Here is a 17,228-nt window from a genome sequence, read left to right as displayed (position 1 = left end):
TTTCTGTGAAGGCTCATTAGTCTCCCTGTCTCCATCACTGTAAGAAAGCATGCATCCTGAATGACGTCACTGTATTTACCCACATTGAACAGTACACTGAATTAGCCTTAGGACTACAACATTTGTGGTTGAGCTTCTGATTGCGTCTCCAGGTCCCCATAAGAGTGTAAGTAACGGAGTGTCATTATATAGATGTTGTTACCTGGAAGGCTACTGCAGGAGCAGGGGTCTGTGAGGACTAAAGGTGAGAAATCCCTCTAGTAACAGCAGTGCCATAAATCTTTACCAGAATATGTTTAAGACCTTATTAGTAACAGCCCCCAAAATGAATCTCAAACACAGAAGCAGTCAGTGCTACACGATAACAAAAGCAGCCTTGCACACGAGTGCCCAACACACAATAGGAAAACGACCCCTACATACTGCTGTGCATTGCTATAGGTTTTTCCAAGCTTACATATTTTCTGTAGGCCCAAGATTAGACAAGAGATAACAATGCTTTTCCTACATTTAACAGCTTGACATTACAAACTGAGACAGAGACATTATAAACGCAGACAAAGGCCAGGCGGCGGGAGGGGGCTCGGGGAGCCGGCAGCCGGCGATGGAGGCTGGGCTTTGTCACATAGAGCAGCTCTGTGCAGGAGGAGGCTCGGAGCGAGCCTCAGCCCACGGCAGGCTGGCAGGCCCCGCCGGGCCCCGAAGGCGGATCCCGAAGGCGCCCGGCCCGACCCCGCCGTCGCCGCGCCCCGCATCCCCATCGCGGTCCCGGGCAGCCATTGCCGCGGTCCGGTGCCTTCTCCTCCCCGCGTCGCTCCTACCCGCGGCCCCCATCGCGTCCTGCTGCGTCCTCTCGGCCCGGCTCGGCTCTGCCCGGCTCGCCCCCGCCAAGCGGCTTAAGGGATTACGGCCACCGCTCGGCTGCAGTACCTGGCTCCAAGGTGCAGAGCAGGCGCGGCGCCGTGCGGGAGATGCAGCTCCGCTTCTTGAGGACGTTGCTGAGGATGGTGCCCACGCCGCCGCCCGAGCTTTGCCGCTTGAGGCATCGCCCGCCGCGCCGCAGCGAGCCCGGCAGCCGCTCCTGCCTCATGGTGCCCGCGGCTCAGCGAGATGCACCGAGCCTGAGGGTCGGCGGCATGGCCGGGGGGGTGACTAGACTCTAGCTGTCCGCTGCAGTGCGGGCAGAGCAGCGGAGGTGCAGGGAGAAAGAAGGAGGACAAGGGAAAAAAAAGAAGGTGGGGAAAAAAAGAGAGTTGCTCCCGCCCACAATCCGAGCATCAGCGCCTGAAAACCTCCTCCGGCACCACCTGGATGCAGCAGCTCCTCACTGAGATAAAGGGCGGCCCGAGGGCGGCTCCGATCCGACACGGAGCGCTCCGGATCTGCCACGGGGAGCAGCGAGGAGACATTGACTGATAGACAACCAGCGGAACGGGGCCGGGCAGCCCACGAGTCCCACGGGGCGCTGTCCAGCACACATGCTGTCAGCATCCCCAAGTAGAACAACAGCCGTTTGTATGACCCCAAATTACAGCCTCACGTCCTAATATATACTTCAAAAAGGAAACTATTCAACAGCGTGATTTGGTGCGTTTTTAAGAGCTTTCATTTGACCCAAGAGAATCTTAGAATGATTTGATACAAAATTTCAAGCTCTTGGTTTGACTGACAAGCAAGGGGAGGCATTCATAATGCTGACAGCTTTTACCACCTAAGGCAGTTGGTGCTCCTGCCGAAGGAGAGATGTATCATGGAGTTGGACTTGATGTTCCCTGTGGGTCCCTTCCAACTGAGATTATTCTAAAGCTATAACTATGTCACATGAGTCAGGCTCAAAGAGTGAGCTGCCCAAAGTCTGAACCCACCTTTCAATCATTGCAGCTCTGGAACAGCCATTTCCTCCTTTTATTAAACATCTTTGCCAGCCGCAATACGGAAACTGGCAACAGATAAGCATTAAAGCCAACTACATAAAGGATACACCAACAAAACAAAACAAAAATCTTCTAATCTAGAAGTTACATCTATATCTAGAAGCTACTGTTATTTTTGCAGAGAAGTGTGAATCTGTTCATGCCTCTTTAAATATCTGGTTTGGTTCTGCAGAGAAGTCACTACATTTGAGCTGCCAGCTCGCACTCTGAATAGATAATTAAGTCTGTGTGTCGGTGGTTCTTTTTTTAACAAAGGTGACACTTCCCTGCTGATGTAGATGATGCAAATCACTTTATTTCAGTGCCAGCTGGAGATGATTTAGTGGTTAAAGCATAAAATTTGAAACGAATTAATCTCCCTAGGTGTACGGATTGTACCAGTGGGACTGTAACAGAAGTACTTAAATACAGAAATAACCACATAATCTAGTATTTTTCTCCTCTTCCTTTGGCACCATATGCAAGTAGTACCACATCTTTCTTTGATCATTCCAAGACTGGTTAATTTAACGCTACAAATCAATGGCCAAGGTCAAAGTTTCAGGACATGATTAAGGGTCTTCTTATCCATACTCGGTCATCTCACCAAATCAATGATAACAATATCATATGTCCAATTGTTAAAGAACTACAAGTCAGCTCTAAGAAAGACATCAGTGCTTAAGTGATGAAGATAACCAGCTGATTTGGTACAGCCAAAGTAAGAGTACAGAGTCCTTGCTAGTGTTGTTTTTCCTACTTGTCATCCCATTACTGTATGAAAACCTGGAAACAAACAGGACAATCATTCTGTGACTCAGAATGGCCACTTTTAAGGGCCAGTGTGCCAGTAAGGGCACTTGCCCATATGCCAACCAATTAATGCAGCATTAGTCTTAAAAAAAAACAAAAAGTGCAAAAATGATCTTTAAGAGACCAAATGAAAAAGCTAAGGCATACTAATGCATTTGATGACTCACTGGATCATCAGCTCAAATGGATTTCAGAGATATGGCTAAGCTTCCCGTTATGCATATATATACATATTTTAAGGACAGGAACGGAGCTTCTAGAAAAATAAATGGCATCTTTTTTAACACTGATTAGGCAAAGCTTCTGACTTGCCAGTGGTGAGCATTCTCTGTCCCACTCCCTGGACTTGCAGACTTCTAATCGTGACACTGCATGTCAGCAGCTTGCATAAATTTGCCATAGTCACCTCTGAGTTGTAAATAGTCTTCAACAACAAGGAAATTTCAAAGCACAGAGACAATAAAGCTCACAGACAAACCACCAGCTTCAAGCTGGGGTAAAAGCAATAATTTAAAACCAAAGATGTCACCAGCCACCATTAATCTACTTTGCTCCACAAAGTCATAGAAGGCCTGCCACATTAACAAGTTCTTAGCTACAATTACCAGCAAGCCAGACAGTGTTCAGGAACGATTAATAAATAAATTGAAGAGTTTTGACTGGTCCAGTTTCTGAAAAAACTTTCCTTTTCATTTGGCATGTCTTTACCACCACCTGCTAACCGTGCCTTCATAAGGCCTGAGGATACCTCGTAAGAAACCCTCCATGACAAGTATAACTTGCTCATTTCCCACAGTCTGCCTTCTGGTGTATTGTCCAACGACCACCACAAGGTTTTGACATTGAAAAACCAACTCTGCTCTATTTACCTGACTCCTCACCATTCACCATCCTGCTTCCCTTCTATGCACTCGGATAATGAGGTTCAAGACATGCAGCTAGAAAGGGAGAATAAACATCAGCAGACAGGGCAGTGACAGAATGGGGCTGCATAGCAATCTTGAAATTAAAGAGAAGGATATATCTTTTTGTACTAAGCTTTAGCTACTCAAATCCAGAACTCCTGGAAGGCACACTTCACTGGCTCTTGTATGATGTGCACAAAGAAGACTAAACGTAACCAAAAGATGAAAAATCATAAGCCATTTCCAGCTGGGTCATTGTATTTCACGCGTTTCATATCCTTCTCTTTATCTCATATGAAATCATACAGACCTTCCATAATTCTCATTTGCATCTCATCTTTATAAAAGGTTAAACAGTTAAAGTCTAGGGAGAAAGCTTGTATGCCGTGCTTTGTGATACTTGTGTTAGCAAAATATTTAACTAGCGAGTATTATTTTATAGGAGAATTTTACAGAATGTCATGTTTTTGAAAACGTGATGAAAATCCTTTTATTACCTACACAAGTAGGTAGATAAGCTTAAATATAGATATGTTTAAAAACAGGAGCTGGTAGAATTGTACTGTATTATAAACATAAGTGAAAAGGTGAGCTCTAGGAGAGTTCCATTTTAAGCCATCAAAACAAGAGACAGGAGGTTTTAAGAATGTCCTGCCTTGTATATATGTCAAACAGAAGGCACTACAACACCCTCCTAGCCTCTAAATATAAGTACATTTACCATTAAGATAATATTAAGCCTCAAATGTGACTTAAGCTAAAACTTTTTCTCTCAACAATTTTATGCATTATTCAGTTACTGCTGTTAAAAAAGCAGTTTAAAAAAAATTATGTTACATTTCATCCCAGAACACTTTAGAAACTATGTTTATGCAGCATCACTGCACTAGCTGCTGGTACAACAATTATTAGATGGCATGTTCGTATCAATAATATAATGGAAAATATGTATTATAATCACAAGGTAAAAGCTATTTTATTAACCTCATCATAAGCCAATTGCCTGCCAAGGTAAAGATATTACACATAATTCAGTATCAGTCCACAAAATGTAACCATAAAATGTAACCCCATTACCATTTGGCTTCAAACAGCTCAAATAGTAAATCAAAAAATCTGAAATGCATTTCAACACATATTACAATGTGCAGTCTAATTCATCATGAGCTTCAAGGGAGAAAAATAAAATACTTTCAAATTGTAGTGTCTAGGAGAAAACGTGGAATGAAAAGCGCCTACTTTTGAAGCATGACAGGATAAGACAGGTTGAGTCCTCCCAGGAAGCAAAACTATTTTAAATACACTTACTCCATTAAACCATCTTCTGGAGCACAAAATTTCTATCCTATCCAATTCTATAGGAGTTCTATTATTAAACAACCATCCTGCCAAAAACAGTATCTTTTTGCTTTATTCTAAAAGTCACTCTCATCTATTATAGGCTCTTGAACCAAGCTGAAGTCAATACTTAAAAAATGCCACGATGGCTTCATATTATGACGTAGAACAAGCATAACTCATCTGACAACTTGAGAAGAGGCTTTTGGCTAGCTAGATCTCTAGCACTGAAGAGGCATGGGGGCTACAGCAGTGCAGCAGTGCGTGTCCTTGAACATGAGCTAACAGAGTCAGTTCTGTTACTAAGCTGATCTCTGCTCTTATATAAGTCAACCAGGGTTGCCTTCTCTGGACAAGGGATAGTGCCAGAGTCTGAACAAAAATAGATGTTCAGCTATTGTCTTTGTGCCTAGAGAAGTTCACCTTATGTACTTCCCCTAGGTTGAGCTCAGGAAAATGGTTCAGTGTGTTGACGCACCATTGTCAACACGGCATTAATATTTTAAGTTTTTCCATTCGTTAGTACTTGGTGCGTAAATGTGACAAGAGAGGCCAGGACCTTGCTTTGTCCTATATTAGATATCATAGGAAAAAGAAAAAAACAAAACAAAACAGAAAAGGAGTGAGAGCCAATCCTTGTTACAAAGGTTTTCAGTGCAAATATAAACTACTCAACAGACAGGAAAGAATATCATTTTCAGAAATGGGAAATCAAGACTTAAAAGATTAGTCTCAGGAAGTGCGCAGCAGAACTGAGAAACGTGTCCCAACGTGCTCAGTTCTAGCCCAGCGCTACTCTTCCTTTAGACCGCACACACCCTTCTTGTTTTTTCCATTCAAAAACTGACATCTTAAAGAGCAAGTACTCTTTAACAGTGCCTTATTTTGAAGGAAGCCCTTAACACAGACCACTTGTTCTTAGAGAATTTAAGGCAAAGTAGAGGGAATCTCAGGAATTCTTAGTAAGTGCCTGCTTTAAAGGAAAGAAATAAAACACAGTAGCAGAGTACAGAGAGACAGTAAGATCAGTAAGACCAGTATTGTCCTGGTGAAGGGCATAAAGAAATCTGTTGTGAGGCAAGGAGCAAAAGTCAATTTGTTTCACTCATATCACTTATGCACTTGCTATAACAGTAAAGCAGATGACATGCAGTTACATTAAGCAGATATTTGCATTTCATGAGCAAGGTAAAAGACACATCATGCAGGCATTGCTATAGTAACAACGCATTTTAACTGCTGTAGTAAACAGCATGAAGTCTCATGTTAGCCGGTGGAATAAAAGTCACAGCAGTGCCTTCATGCCCAACAAATCATATATGGAGAACATTTTAAATGGAATGTCACAGCAAATGCCTTTTTTTTTTTTTTTTTTTTTTTGTCAGAGAAATCATCTGCCTCTACTGAAGCATAATACTATTTTCATAAGGGACACACTAAGAAAAATCACTGAAGAGGCCTACCTAAAAATATTGATGATAAACATAAGAACTGAGAAATGTTCCATTACCTTTCCATATGATGGAAAGCAAATACAAGTCTTGGACAGTATACATAGTATACAGTATACTCCAGAATCCCACTTAAAAGTCACATGATCATTTAAAAAACTAATCAAGTCAGCAGAAAAGACTAATGTAATACAGCGAAAAGAACACAAAAAACTATTATTTTGACAGTTTTTATTTGTCGTCATGTTTAATATTTACAGAACAGAGGCCATAGTATATTGCAGGCTCTCATGTCTCAAACAGAGGTGCCTTATTAGAATTTGATTATTTGCTTAGCATCTAGCATAGAAATTGAATATCACAGTGTGAATTGCCAACTTGATTGATTTCAACTGCTATTTCAGAATCAGCAAGATTTTAATCTTCCAAATAAAACTAATGAAAGCAAAACCAATATGTCCCCAAGAAAAGATTCATCCATGAAAAAGAACGCTTTCAAAGATCTTTGACTGTAAAGTGACCACCTAAGCCAGAAAAAAGACTAAGCAAAAAATGCCTTTGCTTTGGGCCATGAAGCACTGTGGCAATTGGATCATGTTTACATACAAAGGGTTTTAGATATAATTTTGTATCTGCAGTAATGCTAAGTACTTCCATCAAAGACCAAGCTCAAAATGTGCAAGGTATTCTGTACATATTTAGCAAAAAGACACATCGCCCCTGACTGCCCACAGGTAACAGTCCTATATTTCCTAGAAAGGATCCTCCCTTTCACAGCATATGGCCTCCATGGATGGAGTTTTATTACGGAAGAATGGAAACAAAACCCCAACTGGGGTTGCAAAGGAAAACACTGTTCACTCCAACAGAAGCTAATGGATTTTGTAGGACCGCAAATCTTCGTCAGCCAGCATGGAAGTCATCTACCAGCACTCAAGACCTTTGACTGTGTATACATCAGTTGCTGCTTGCAGATGGCACTAGTCCTCTGAGAAACTGAAATGTTCCCATTACATTTTGTTTGTAAATGAAACTACTGCAAGCCTCCACGCCACATAATTCCTTTCCCCATCTACCACATAGGTCATAACTTCACAGAGCACTTCTGCAACTGCCAAAAAAGGAAGTGACTTACATAAAGCAAAGGAACTTCAAACTTCTGCCTCCCACTTCCTGCACAAAAGAGTGTATCAAGCATTCAAACAAGTTGGATGGATCAACAGGCTTTTGATGAAGCTCACGAGTGACACAAGAAGAAAACAGATATCAGTCACAACCGTGTTAATATTCAAAGCTTTTTTAACTCAGTTAAAGTTTCTGTTTATAATGCACTCTCAAAGGTAAAGTTTCCTGAACTGAATATGTTTATGATTAATCAAAGCTGCTTTTAGAGCAGAAGTCTGAACCAACTAAAATTGATTTTCAACATGTGTAACACTATTCAAGTGTGAATTTTGGTAAAAGCAAAGCTCTGATTGACCACTTACTGACGTTGTTGCTTGGGAGAATTCACATTGCTCCTCCAAATATAACAGCCTTTGGGTGTCCCACTCTTAATATAAATTTGCTTTCCAGGGGGCCTCACACCATTTGTTTATTCAGAGACCAGCTCATTAAATTCCTGATTTCACCGGGCTTCTCTAAGTATTACCACAAATATTAGAACTAATTCCTCAGATTAGTATTCTCTAAATACACATATTTATATGTATATATATATGTAAAAATCAGAATCAGCTATATGTACCGATTACCACTCCATTCTGACTTCCTTCAGTTTCACTGGATAACTATCACTCCTTCAGGATCTAAGGCTCGCTATTGCTGTTGGTGATGACTGGTTGAGGTAAGAAACTAGCAGTAACACGCTGAAAATAAACCCCTCAAACTGCTATCTATCAATGATGCCTAATGCAAGCCAAGAACCACAAACTGTACATGCTTTTTATTTTGGCAATATGTACTGTATGGATGGCAAGGGAAGCATTACATTGATTGGTACCAAGTTGCTTATAAGCAATTTAATTGCTAATAAAATATAATAAAAGGTTTCAAATTTCAAAAGGCTTTCAATAATGCTAATAATACTTTCTTTTTTTCTACAAAGGGGTACACGATGAAATGAACAGGCAGCTCTGACTGCTGTCAGCAAAAAATCAGCATCCTTCCTTCGGCAGCCTGAACAGTCGCCTTAGTTCAAACTGATCCAATACCACTTCTCAAAGTTATCGCAGTACTGAAGATTAAGATGTGACTGATGTGAGAACCACTTCATTCAGACAAATTCAGATATAGCTACTACCAGAACATTACTTGATAAGGAATCCAAAAAAAGAAATTCAGCTGCAATAATCTATCAGATTAGTCCACATTTCTAATACTCAGCAAGCATTTTATGTAACAAGTACTATCCAATGCATCAACTTCTCACGGCACAGCTGTTGTGAAACACATAGTTCAGTGCACTCAAAATTCTATGTGCATCACAAAACTAATCCCAGGAGGTCTGCTATGGCTTTGCAACAGGAACAGGGCTACAGCTACATAGAAAAATACGGAAAGGGCAGCAGTCAACCTCACTTTTATGTATATACAAAATAAATATATTCTCAGCTGTAGCATTAACTCAAGCTTTTCTTTGCTGTCACAGCTGTTAGCACAATGACAAAGAATATTCACATCCTGTAAGAAACACTATATGACTATAATGCGTCAGTGATCCTGCAATCTGTGTGTTCACACGCTGAGCAGCCTGCACTTCTGATTGCAAAATGGGCCTAGATTCAGCAGCAAAATTATTGTTTACAGAAAGACGCACTGAATTCACTCATCATATCTATAATAGGCAATGAAATATTTATTCTGGTAATACATAGTGTAGCCAAATTCAGCTGTTAACAACCCATCAGGTTTGTGCATGACATAAAAATGTTGTAGAGCTATTTTAATACAGGTAGGTAAGATGGTGAAAGCATCAACCACTACTTGAGTGGTGGCTATTATAGGGTGGTGGCAGCAGAGATCAACTATGAGACTGTACATATGTGACACTGTACACACAGATCAATGTGACATCACTTTACCTTCACCTCAGATGTCTGTCATTTCCCAAGGGAAGTATTCAAAATGGGGAGAATAAAGCATGAAGATGTATGGCTCTAAAGTTTGCAGGACACACAGTCTATACAGAAGGGGGATGCCATGGTTAGTTGACCAGGTCTCACTGCACTCCATTGGGTGAAGGATGGTTATCTTCCAAACCATGAGAGCTGGTAACTCCCAAACCATGCCTTGTACAATATACCATCAATCCAAAGTGCCTGAAAGTGTATATGCCTAGACCTTGACTGGATGCCCAAGGTTTGAAACAAAAGCAATCCTCCTTATGGATCTTGCCACTAGCCAAAGCAGCAGTCAGGACTGTTTTCTTAACTAAACTCTGAAGGAGCCCACAATAAAAGCCCTTTCTGAAAACTGTGCAGGTTTTAGCCAGTGACAGAACATATGATCGTAATAGGTCAGTAGGGACATATTTTCAGTTCAGTGTTGAGAGCAAGGGGCAAAAAGGCATAGTGAGGAATATCAGACACAGAAGAAGTAAGGATCTATATAATCTCCAAAGAGACTGAAGGAAAACACGTGGCTTGAGAATAAGTGTTAGCTGTTCAACTCCTAAGCCAACTTGGCAACCTCAGTGCTGAGCAGCCAGAGTGAACTGCAGAGATGGCTGAATGTATATTCCCAGGAAATATAACAAAGCTGGTTGGAAACTTTACTGGAAAACTACCACAAAATACCAGCTTGTGAAGAGCAAAGTCCCTCATGACAGAATAATATATTCGGGAAAAAAAACCAACAAAAAACATATTTCTAAGTGCTAAAAACATAATTTCATTTTGACTCTTTTGGAAATTAAATGCTATAATGTCTAAAAAACGGCTCATTACATAACATGATAAGAGCAAAGGCAAGGAGAGTCAAAATCCCAACAAAGCATTTCAGCTCAAAATGTTAGCTCTCAGAATTATGCTTCATAAGCAGTTGACTTTGTGAGTGGGTGTTTTATTTCATGTTGGAACAAGATACTTTCTGTTGCTGCATTCTAAAAGTGGAATTTCCCCTAAAGTGAGGATTCCAGATTCTGTACTGCACTAAGTATTATTGTTTGTCATCTTCTGAAATTTATATTCTGCAAATGCACAGACCATGGGAACTTCTGAGTTGGGATATGATCAAATCAAAGAGTAAATACATCTTCTCACTTTTGAGAGAAAAACAAGACGATTTCCTTTTCAGCAATAGAAAAGGAAAGAACATCTTCCCCTTGCACTGCTTTCCTCACTTTCAATTCACGAAATATCAGTTCCAAGATCCAACTCTCATCAAAATGAAGTAATCATGTAATTCACTACCTAAAAAGTCACCAGGATTATTCAGGTTCTGATTATTTGTCAACCTTCAATACTAACATAGCAAACTCCCAATAGCATTCAAAAATCCAAATTGCTGTCCTTGTAGCAATTAACATCCTGTTCAGTGTTCCACACTGCTGGTTTTGTGTATGAGAATACTCACTCTTCTGTCTCATGGACTCACTAACAGTTATCGAGAATACCTAATTTAATGTTCATTAGCAAATACTAAATATGACACACAACTACTTACAGAAACATTTTGCCATGACATGGTGCATAGTGATATTGATGCTGTTCACAAGTGATCCTTCTCAGACCAGGCTTCTGTTGCACTGGAATAAGGTATCAGATTTGACAAAATCTTGGCTGGCTAAAGATGAATGAAATATGATAATCAAGAGCCATTTAATTTCGTAGCTGTGTATTCATCACTCTAGTTAGATCTTTCTAGGGATTCTCACAGCTACCAACCTCAACAAGCCAAGCTGCAGCATCCTTAAATTTGTTGGCTGTCTCCTTTCCTGTCCCATTATTTCATTCTCTACAAACCAGCACAGGACACAGATCAAATTATGAAATCTTTGCTAATCAATCTTCAGCCCACTTCCACATCTTGAGTCATAACTAACAGACAGTGTCTTTATACCACACAGGTAACAGTTTGTTGACAATTGCATCAGTTAAAAATAATTTAATTTTTCAATGTATTTATTGTAGCAAATACATATTGCTCCAATAAGGCAAATGACTGTAAAAAAAAATTCAGCCTACACTTAGCAACAAGGACATGATTTAGAAGGGAGCTGTTAGAGTTAGGGTAGCATGGTTGGGTTGCAGTTGGACTTGATGATCTTTAAGGTCTTTTCCAACCTGAGCAATTCTATGATTCCATGAATTTAACAAACAATTGGAAACAAACATTAAATCTTTAGGCACATTATTCTGTTTCTTTCCTGTTTCTTCTTCCCCACCAAAAAGCTTCCCAAGGGCAAAGGATGAAGTAGAATTAAATTTAAAACAATTCATTAAGAAAAACAAGAAGCAATCACAGCATTTCTTAAAGTATTAAATTCATTAACATCCATGAAGGACTGAGACTAGTAATGTAGGTAGGTACACAGACATCATCAAGGTATAGAGGTAGAGTCATTTGAGAATGATTCACATGAAATGAGACTCCACAAGAAGTAAACCTCTTATTTTAACTGTTTCAAAGGAGGAATGTATTTTTGATAGATCAGTTAAATGGTTATTGCTATAAAAAAGGAAATCCATCTGGATATATTTTAGAGACTAGAGTGAGGAACAATTCACAACTAACCAACTTATATTACTACCTTCTCAGGCAAGGCTTTCTCAATATCCTTTGAGATTCCTACCCTGTAAGAAGAGTTCATTGTAGAGTGACAATATCACACTCTCACAAAGAGTTCATAGCCTGGCCATCTCCCAGGGAACGCAGAAGGTACCTCACTGAGGCCAGGTAATAACAGTTTGCACAGGCTTTCTATCAAGGTAAGATGCACTCAATGAGATCAGAGTATTGCTAGTAAGTACGTATGGAAAACTCTGAATTTATAGACTCCAGATCACTCAGCTCTCATGATCAGGAGCTTCTCAATAACTTCCACAGCCACATCAGAATTAACTATCCCAGTTCTAATTAAGATATAATTTGTCCCTATTTTTCCAGCTGCTTCCCATATGAAACCTAATACTTTCCTTCTAAAGAACATTTATTTGCCATCTGTGAAGCTCTTGATTTCATGCTTAAGGAAATGATACAAAAACTACCAACCTATGAAAACCAAAGAGATACACCTCAATCTCTGCATGAAATAAAATATGCTGTCTCCCCCTGCTGGCTCTGCATTAAATCAAACCAGTGTTTGCCTATTACAATGCAGGAGGATAGTACAGAGGCAGGAATAAAAGGCTGGGGGGAAGAAAATCAGTTGTGCCTGCCTTTGGACAGCTGTTGATCACCTAAAAATTTAAAGGTATGACTACTGGAAACTTGTACACCTATTCCAAAGTAAACGTAGCCATAGCAAGTCATTGAACAAACTCTAGTGGCTTTGGATCAGATCTTAACATAAGAAATAACTAAGTTTCAGCTGGTCTGGGATACTCAAGTATGGACTTTCTGAGCCATAAGCTGAAAGTTAACACTAGGAAACATATTGTATTAATAATAAAAATGTCTAACCTGAAGAGATGGAATATACCAACCTAGAGAATTCTCAAAAATGTGCATGCCCATGGACTGATATTAGACAATAAACTGTTACCTTGACATTTCAGCTGTTATCTCAAGTATCACTGGCAAATTAATGGAAAGGGGCATTATGTTTAAAAAACAAGTACAAAAGTCTCTGAAAACTGTAAAAACACATTCATATTTAGGATGAAATCCCACATCCCTTTGAGTCAAAAAGTTTCTAACCATACAAATGAGATCAGGACGTTCACACCTTCAGAATTTACAGTCAATCCTCTAAATACTTAAATGCATGCAAAACAGAAATACTCTTATTTAAAAGTAGACTGTAGTGTATGCTTAATATTGAAGACTCAATTATCAAGCTGATGTTGATGAACAAAAATAATAAGTGAGAAGAAGAAATATGCCTGGAGTCGTACATGTCAGCCAAGATCTTTCATGCTATGCTTTAAGTCAACCAAAGGAACATTTATAAATGCTTAAAAATGAATAGATCAACCTATAACTAAATTATGTTAGCACATGCCACTACAGTAAGATTCTTTTTTTGTTATATTTTACATGCACCTCAAAGCTCCTACCAGGCATTTTTGTGACGTGACCATGCTTTATTTACTGTACCTGAACATTTCTGTACCTGTCACGCTGCATGTTAATAAAAGAAATAAGACAGGAAACAGGTTATTTTCACATTTCCACTGAAATTCTGAAGCCATATTTACTATTTATTTTGACACATAATATTATATTTTTTCATTTTAGCAGAACTAATAAAAGCATTTCAGCATGCCTTTGGATGATAATTTTACCAAGCCTCATAAAAAGGTTCCACTGTGTTGGATGAAAAAGCTAAACAATTAAAGAACAGCAATTCTCCCCTTTCCCACCTGCTCCCTTTGAAACCTCCAAACACACACGTGCTGATAAAGATGTTTGGGGAAAGTAAGTTTGTTTATACTAACGTTATAGTTCCTCATCTTGAATCATCAGCTCCATAGAAAGGAGCTGCATGCACTATTAATAAAACGCTGAGAAGACAGTAGCATTTTCCACCTGTAGCTACACAAAGCTGTAGCTACAGCAGCCTATCTAGTCAATAGCTTAAATCAAGCTGCACTTTGCCAGGTGCGACAGCCATCACTGGAAGCCAGTCGTGTAAGAAACAGCACAGTCTGGCCTTATGATTTTAAATCAAGGGCGAAGGCTTAATTGAAACACTGCCTATGTTAATGAAATACATGACTTACACTAATACACATGCACACAGAACAGCACTTACGTCGTTTCTGGGAAACTGCCTGTAAACAAGCTGTGACAATGTCGCAGTTCTTCTGGACTTTATGCACAAGCCTGTCTTTCAGCTTCAGAAGATGAAGTAACTTTGCGGATTGAACAGAAATCCTGTGATTCAGTTCCCGTTTTATAGTCATCAATTCATCCACACCTGCCAATAAGCAGAAAAAAGAACCTCAATCCAGAACAGCCTATTGTAGTTGATGTGCAAAGGGACTTGCCCCCAAGGCATTTACATATATACATTTCCCATATACTGGAATATCTATAGAATGGGATGATCCCCAATTACAAACATGTTCAAGATCTGAGCCAAAGTCTTCAATGCTCATTCAAACTAAAGTACCTCAATTAATTGTGCAGCGCATTAAACTTAGCCATCATACTGCGATAAATTTGAACCTTCATGACAGATGCAGCAGAAAACACCTCAAGCAGCAAAATCAGGGGGGACGTTTTATATATAAAAGACTACCTGGGAAAAATATGCAAAAGGAGTAAGTAAATGGTAATAAACAAAGGAAGATGTTCAAGAAGCTGCCTGCAAAGCTAGGGATGCAACTCCAGGATGAGCTCTAAGTGGAAAACTATCTCCGCTAAAAGGTAAATGATGTAGCTTCAGTTATGGCCTTCACTATTTCCACTGGTTATGGTGGTATCGGAGCTCTCAGCTCACCAAAGTGACTCAGTTTACTTCTAATGTTCCTGCTGACACTTGTGCAGTGAGCTTTGGAGGGCTCTTAGATTCTCTCCTCTGTGTGCTTCCTGACAGCGAAAGCCTGGGTCTTGCCTACCACGTGCTACTACTCTTCAGCTCTTTGCTATGGAACAACCTGGTGAAGTTTGCTGTTGCTGTCCTGTCAGCTTTCTTCCTGAGACCGTTCTCACACCCCACTGCTCTCAGTCCAACCATGTCTCTTAAAGCTGAAAGAAAAATCAATCCAAAAAATCCATACTGCGGTAATCGGATCCAGTGAGCAAAAAGTTGATGCCTAGAAATGCTAACCAACTGGGGGGGTGGGAGAGAACCAGGAATGGCAGCAAGGGCAGCTGCTGGCAAAAGCAACTCTATATTCTGCAGCAAGCAGCCCATCTAGATCAGTCCCTGCTGCTCAGTCAGCACCTCCCATCACTGGGATTGGGCAAAGTGATTTCGTGCCACGTTGTATCAGGGAACAAATTAAACTGTATTCCTGCTGACATGGACAGTCATCACCATAGCAGTGAGGTGAATTGTATCTTTTCTTGTTCTCCGCAGTTAGCTTTCCCTGTAAAAACCATTAATTACCGTTGCAGAAAAATTCCTTAGTTTTAGTTCTGGGACATATGTTCCCATACAAATTAATTCTTGTTGAGTCCCAGACACTGTGGGGCATACAGAACATGAACCATATCCTGTACTATCAGGTTGAGTACCATCATCTCGTTAGGAAGCCAAACAAGGAAGCAGACAGATGTTTGCACAGCTTGAGAAACTGTCTATTCACCTCCTGCTTTCTTCTGTCCTTGCCAGAAACAAGGATATTCTGACACCAGGAAACAAGAGAACTTTGTATGGCCCTCTTCACTGGGCTGGCTTTGGGTCTGCAAGTCCCATCCTTCAGGAAGTATTCACTGTTACAGTTGCACGAGCATCGTGAGCTCTTTGACAGCTTCATTTTGGTTAGTTTTTACTTTGCATTCATTTGGCTTTCCTTGGAGACAAGTCTACCTGCACAGTAAGCCTGAAAACTGCAAAACTGAAGTCTTAAGAGAATTACAAGAGCCTGAAATTGGATGCCCCGTCCTTGGAGGTGTTCAAGACCAGGTTGGACAGGGCCCTGGGCAACCTGATCTAGTAAAGGTGTATGTTTGGTGGCCCTGCCAGGCAGGGGGTTGGAACTACATGATCCTTGAGGTCCCTTCCAACCCGGGTCATTCTGTGATTCTGTGAAATCTGTGAGCCACGTTGCGGTCCGTACCTTTGAGCCGCAGGTACTCGGTGCGGCTCGGCCGCTGCCGCTGCAGTTCCCGCAGGACGCGGGGAGGGGCGGCCACCTCGACGGCGCTGTAGAGCTCTGTGAGCAGCCCGCTGACCAGCGACGAGGTGCGGCTGGAGCGGCCGCTGCCGGGAACCTCTTCGTCCTCCTCGTCCTCCTCTTCGGCCAGACTGTCCGCGCTGCTGCCCGCCCGGCCGCCCGCGCCTCTCTCCGCCGCCTCCATGTTCCGCGGCCGCACGGCAGCGCCGAGTTCCGGGCTCGGCCCGTTCCACGTTCGGCCGGAGGCGGCGGGGGGAGCCCGGGATCCGGGGCGTTCCTGGCGGGCAGGAGCGGCACCGCGTCCTCCCCGCGCACCTCGAGGCGTGGTAGAGCCCGCGGACGGGGCTGCACCTGCGGGCGGCATCACCGCCCGGCGGGCGGGGCGGGGGGTGAGCAGGTCCTTAGCGAAATGCATCGGGTTGGCGAGTGATATTGAGAATAAAGAGCTACGCTGTTTGTTACAGAATCACAGAATCACAGAATGACCCAGGTTGGAAGGGACCTCAAGGATCATGTAGTTCCAACCCCCCTGCCTGGCAGGGCCACCAAACATACACATTTACTAGATCAGGTTGCCCAGGGCCCCGTCCAACCTGGCCTTGAACACCTCCAAGGACGGGGCATCCACAACCTCCCTGGGCAGCCTGTTGTTACGGCAAGTGTTAAGCTATGTACAGATATAAAACTATTGGAGAGTGTCCAAAGGAGGGTGAGAAGATGGAGAAGGGTCTTTGCTAGGGGCGGCTGATGTCCCTGGGTGTGCTCAGAGCAGAGGAGCTGATGGAGGCCTGATGGCTGCAGCTCTTCGCATGGAGCGGAGGGCAGCGCTGAGCTCTGCTGTGTGTGACAGCGACAGGG

At 41.7% G+C, this 17,228-nt stretch overlaps 1 protein-coding gene across 8 annotated transcripts in view; it reads right to left on the bottom strand.

Moving 5' to 3' along the window:
• TBC1D30 (TBC1 domain family member 30) overlaps window positions 1–16,578 on the bottom strand; it is a 40,316-nt gene extending 23,738 nt beyond the window's left edge. For 4 of the 8 annotated variants that reach the window (XM_015855563.3, XM_015855575.3, XM_015855571.3 and 1 more), the window contains exons 1-2: window positions 16,314–16,578; window positions 14,339–14,503 (exon numbers count right to left, since the gene is read on the bottom strand). In XM_015855563.3, coding sequence (XP_015711049.1) covers window positions 14,339–14,503; window positions 16,314–16,554 — 406 coding nt within the window. In that variant the 5' untranslated portion in view covers window positions 16,555–16,578. Of the gene's footprint in view, window positions 1–821; window positions 1,364–14,338; window positions 14,504–16,313 lie in introns of those variants that run through there. The other 4 variants (XM_015855590.3, XM_085514446.1, XM_015855581.3 and 1 more) reach the window with 4 other exon arrangements.
• Between the last annotated feature and the right edge of the window lie 650 nt (window positions 16,579–17,228).

Source organism: Coturnix japonica, chromosome 1, assembly GCF_054131305.1.
Source record: "Coturnix japonica strain WE chromosome 1, WE-NBRP24, whole genome shotgun sequence".
NCBI lineage: Eukaryota > Metazoa > Chordata > Aves > Galliformes > Phasianidae > Coturnix > Coturnix japonica.
The sequence above is the reverse complement of the archived record's forward strand: the minus strand, read 5'-3'. Positions and strand labels throughout refer to the sequence as shown.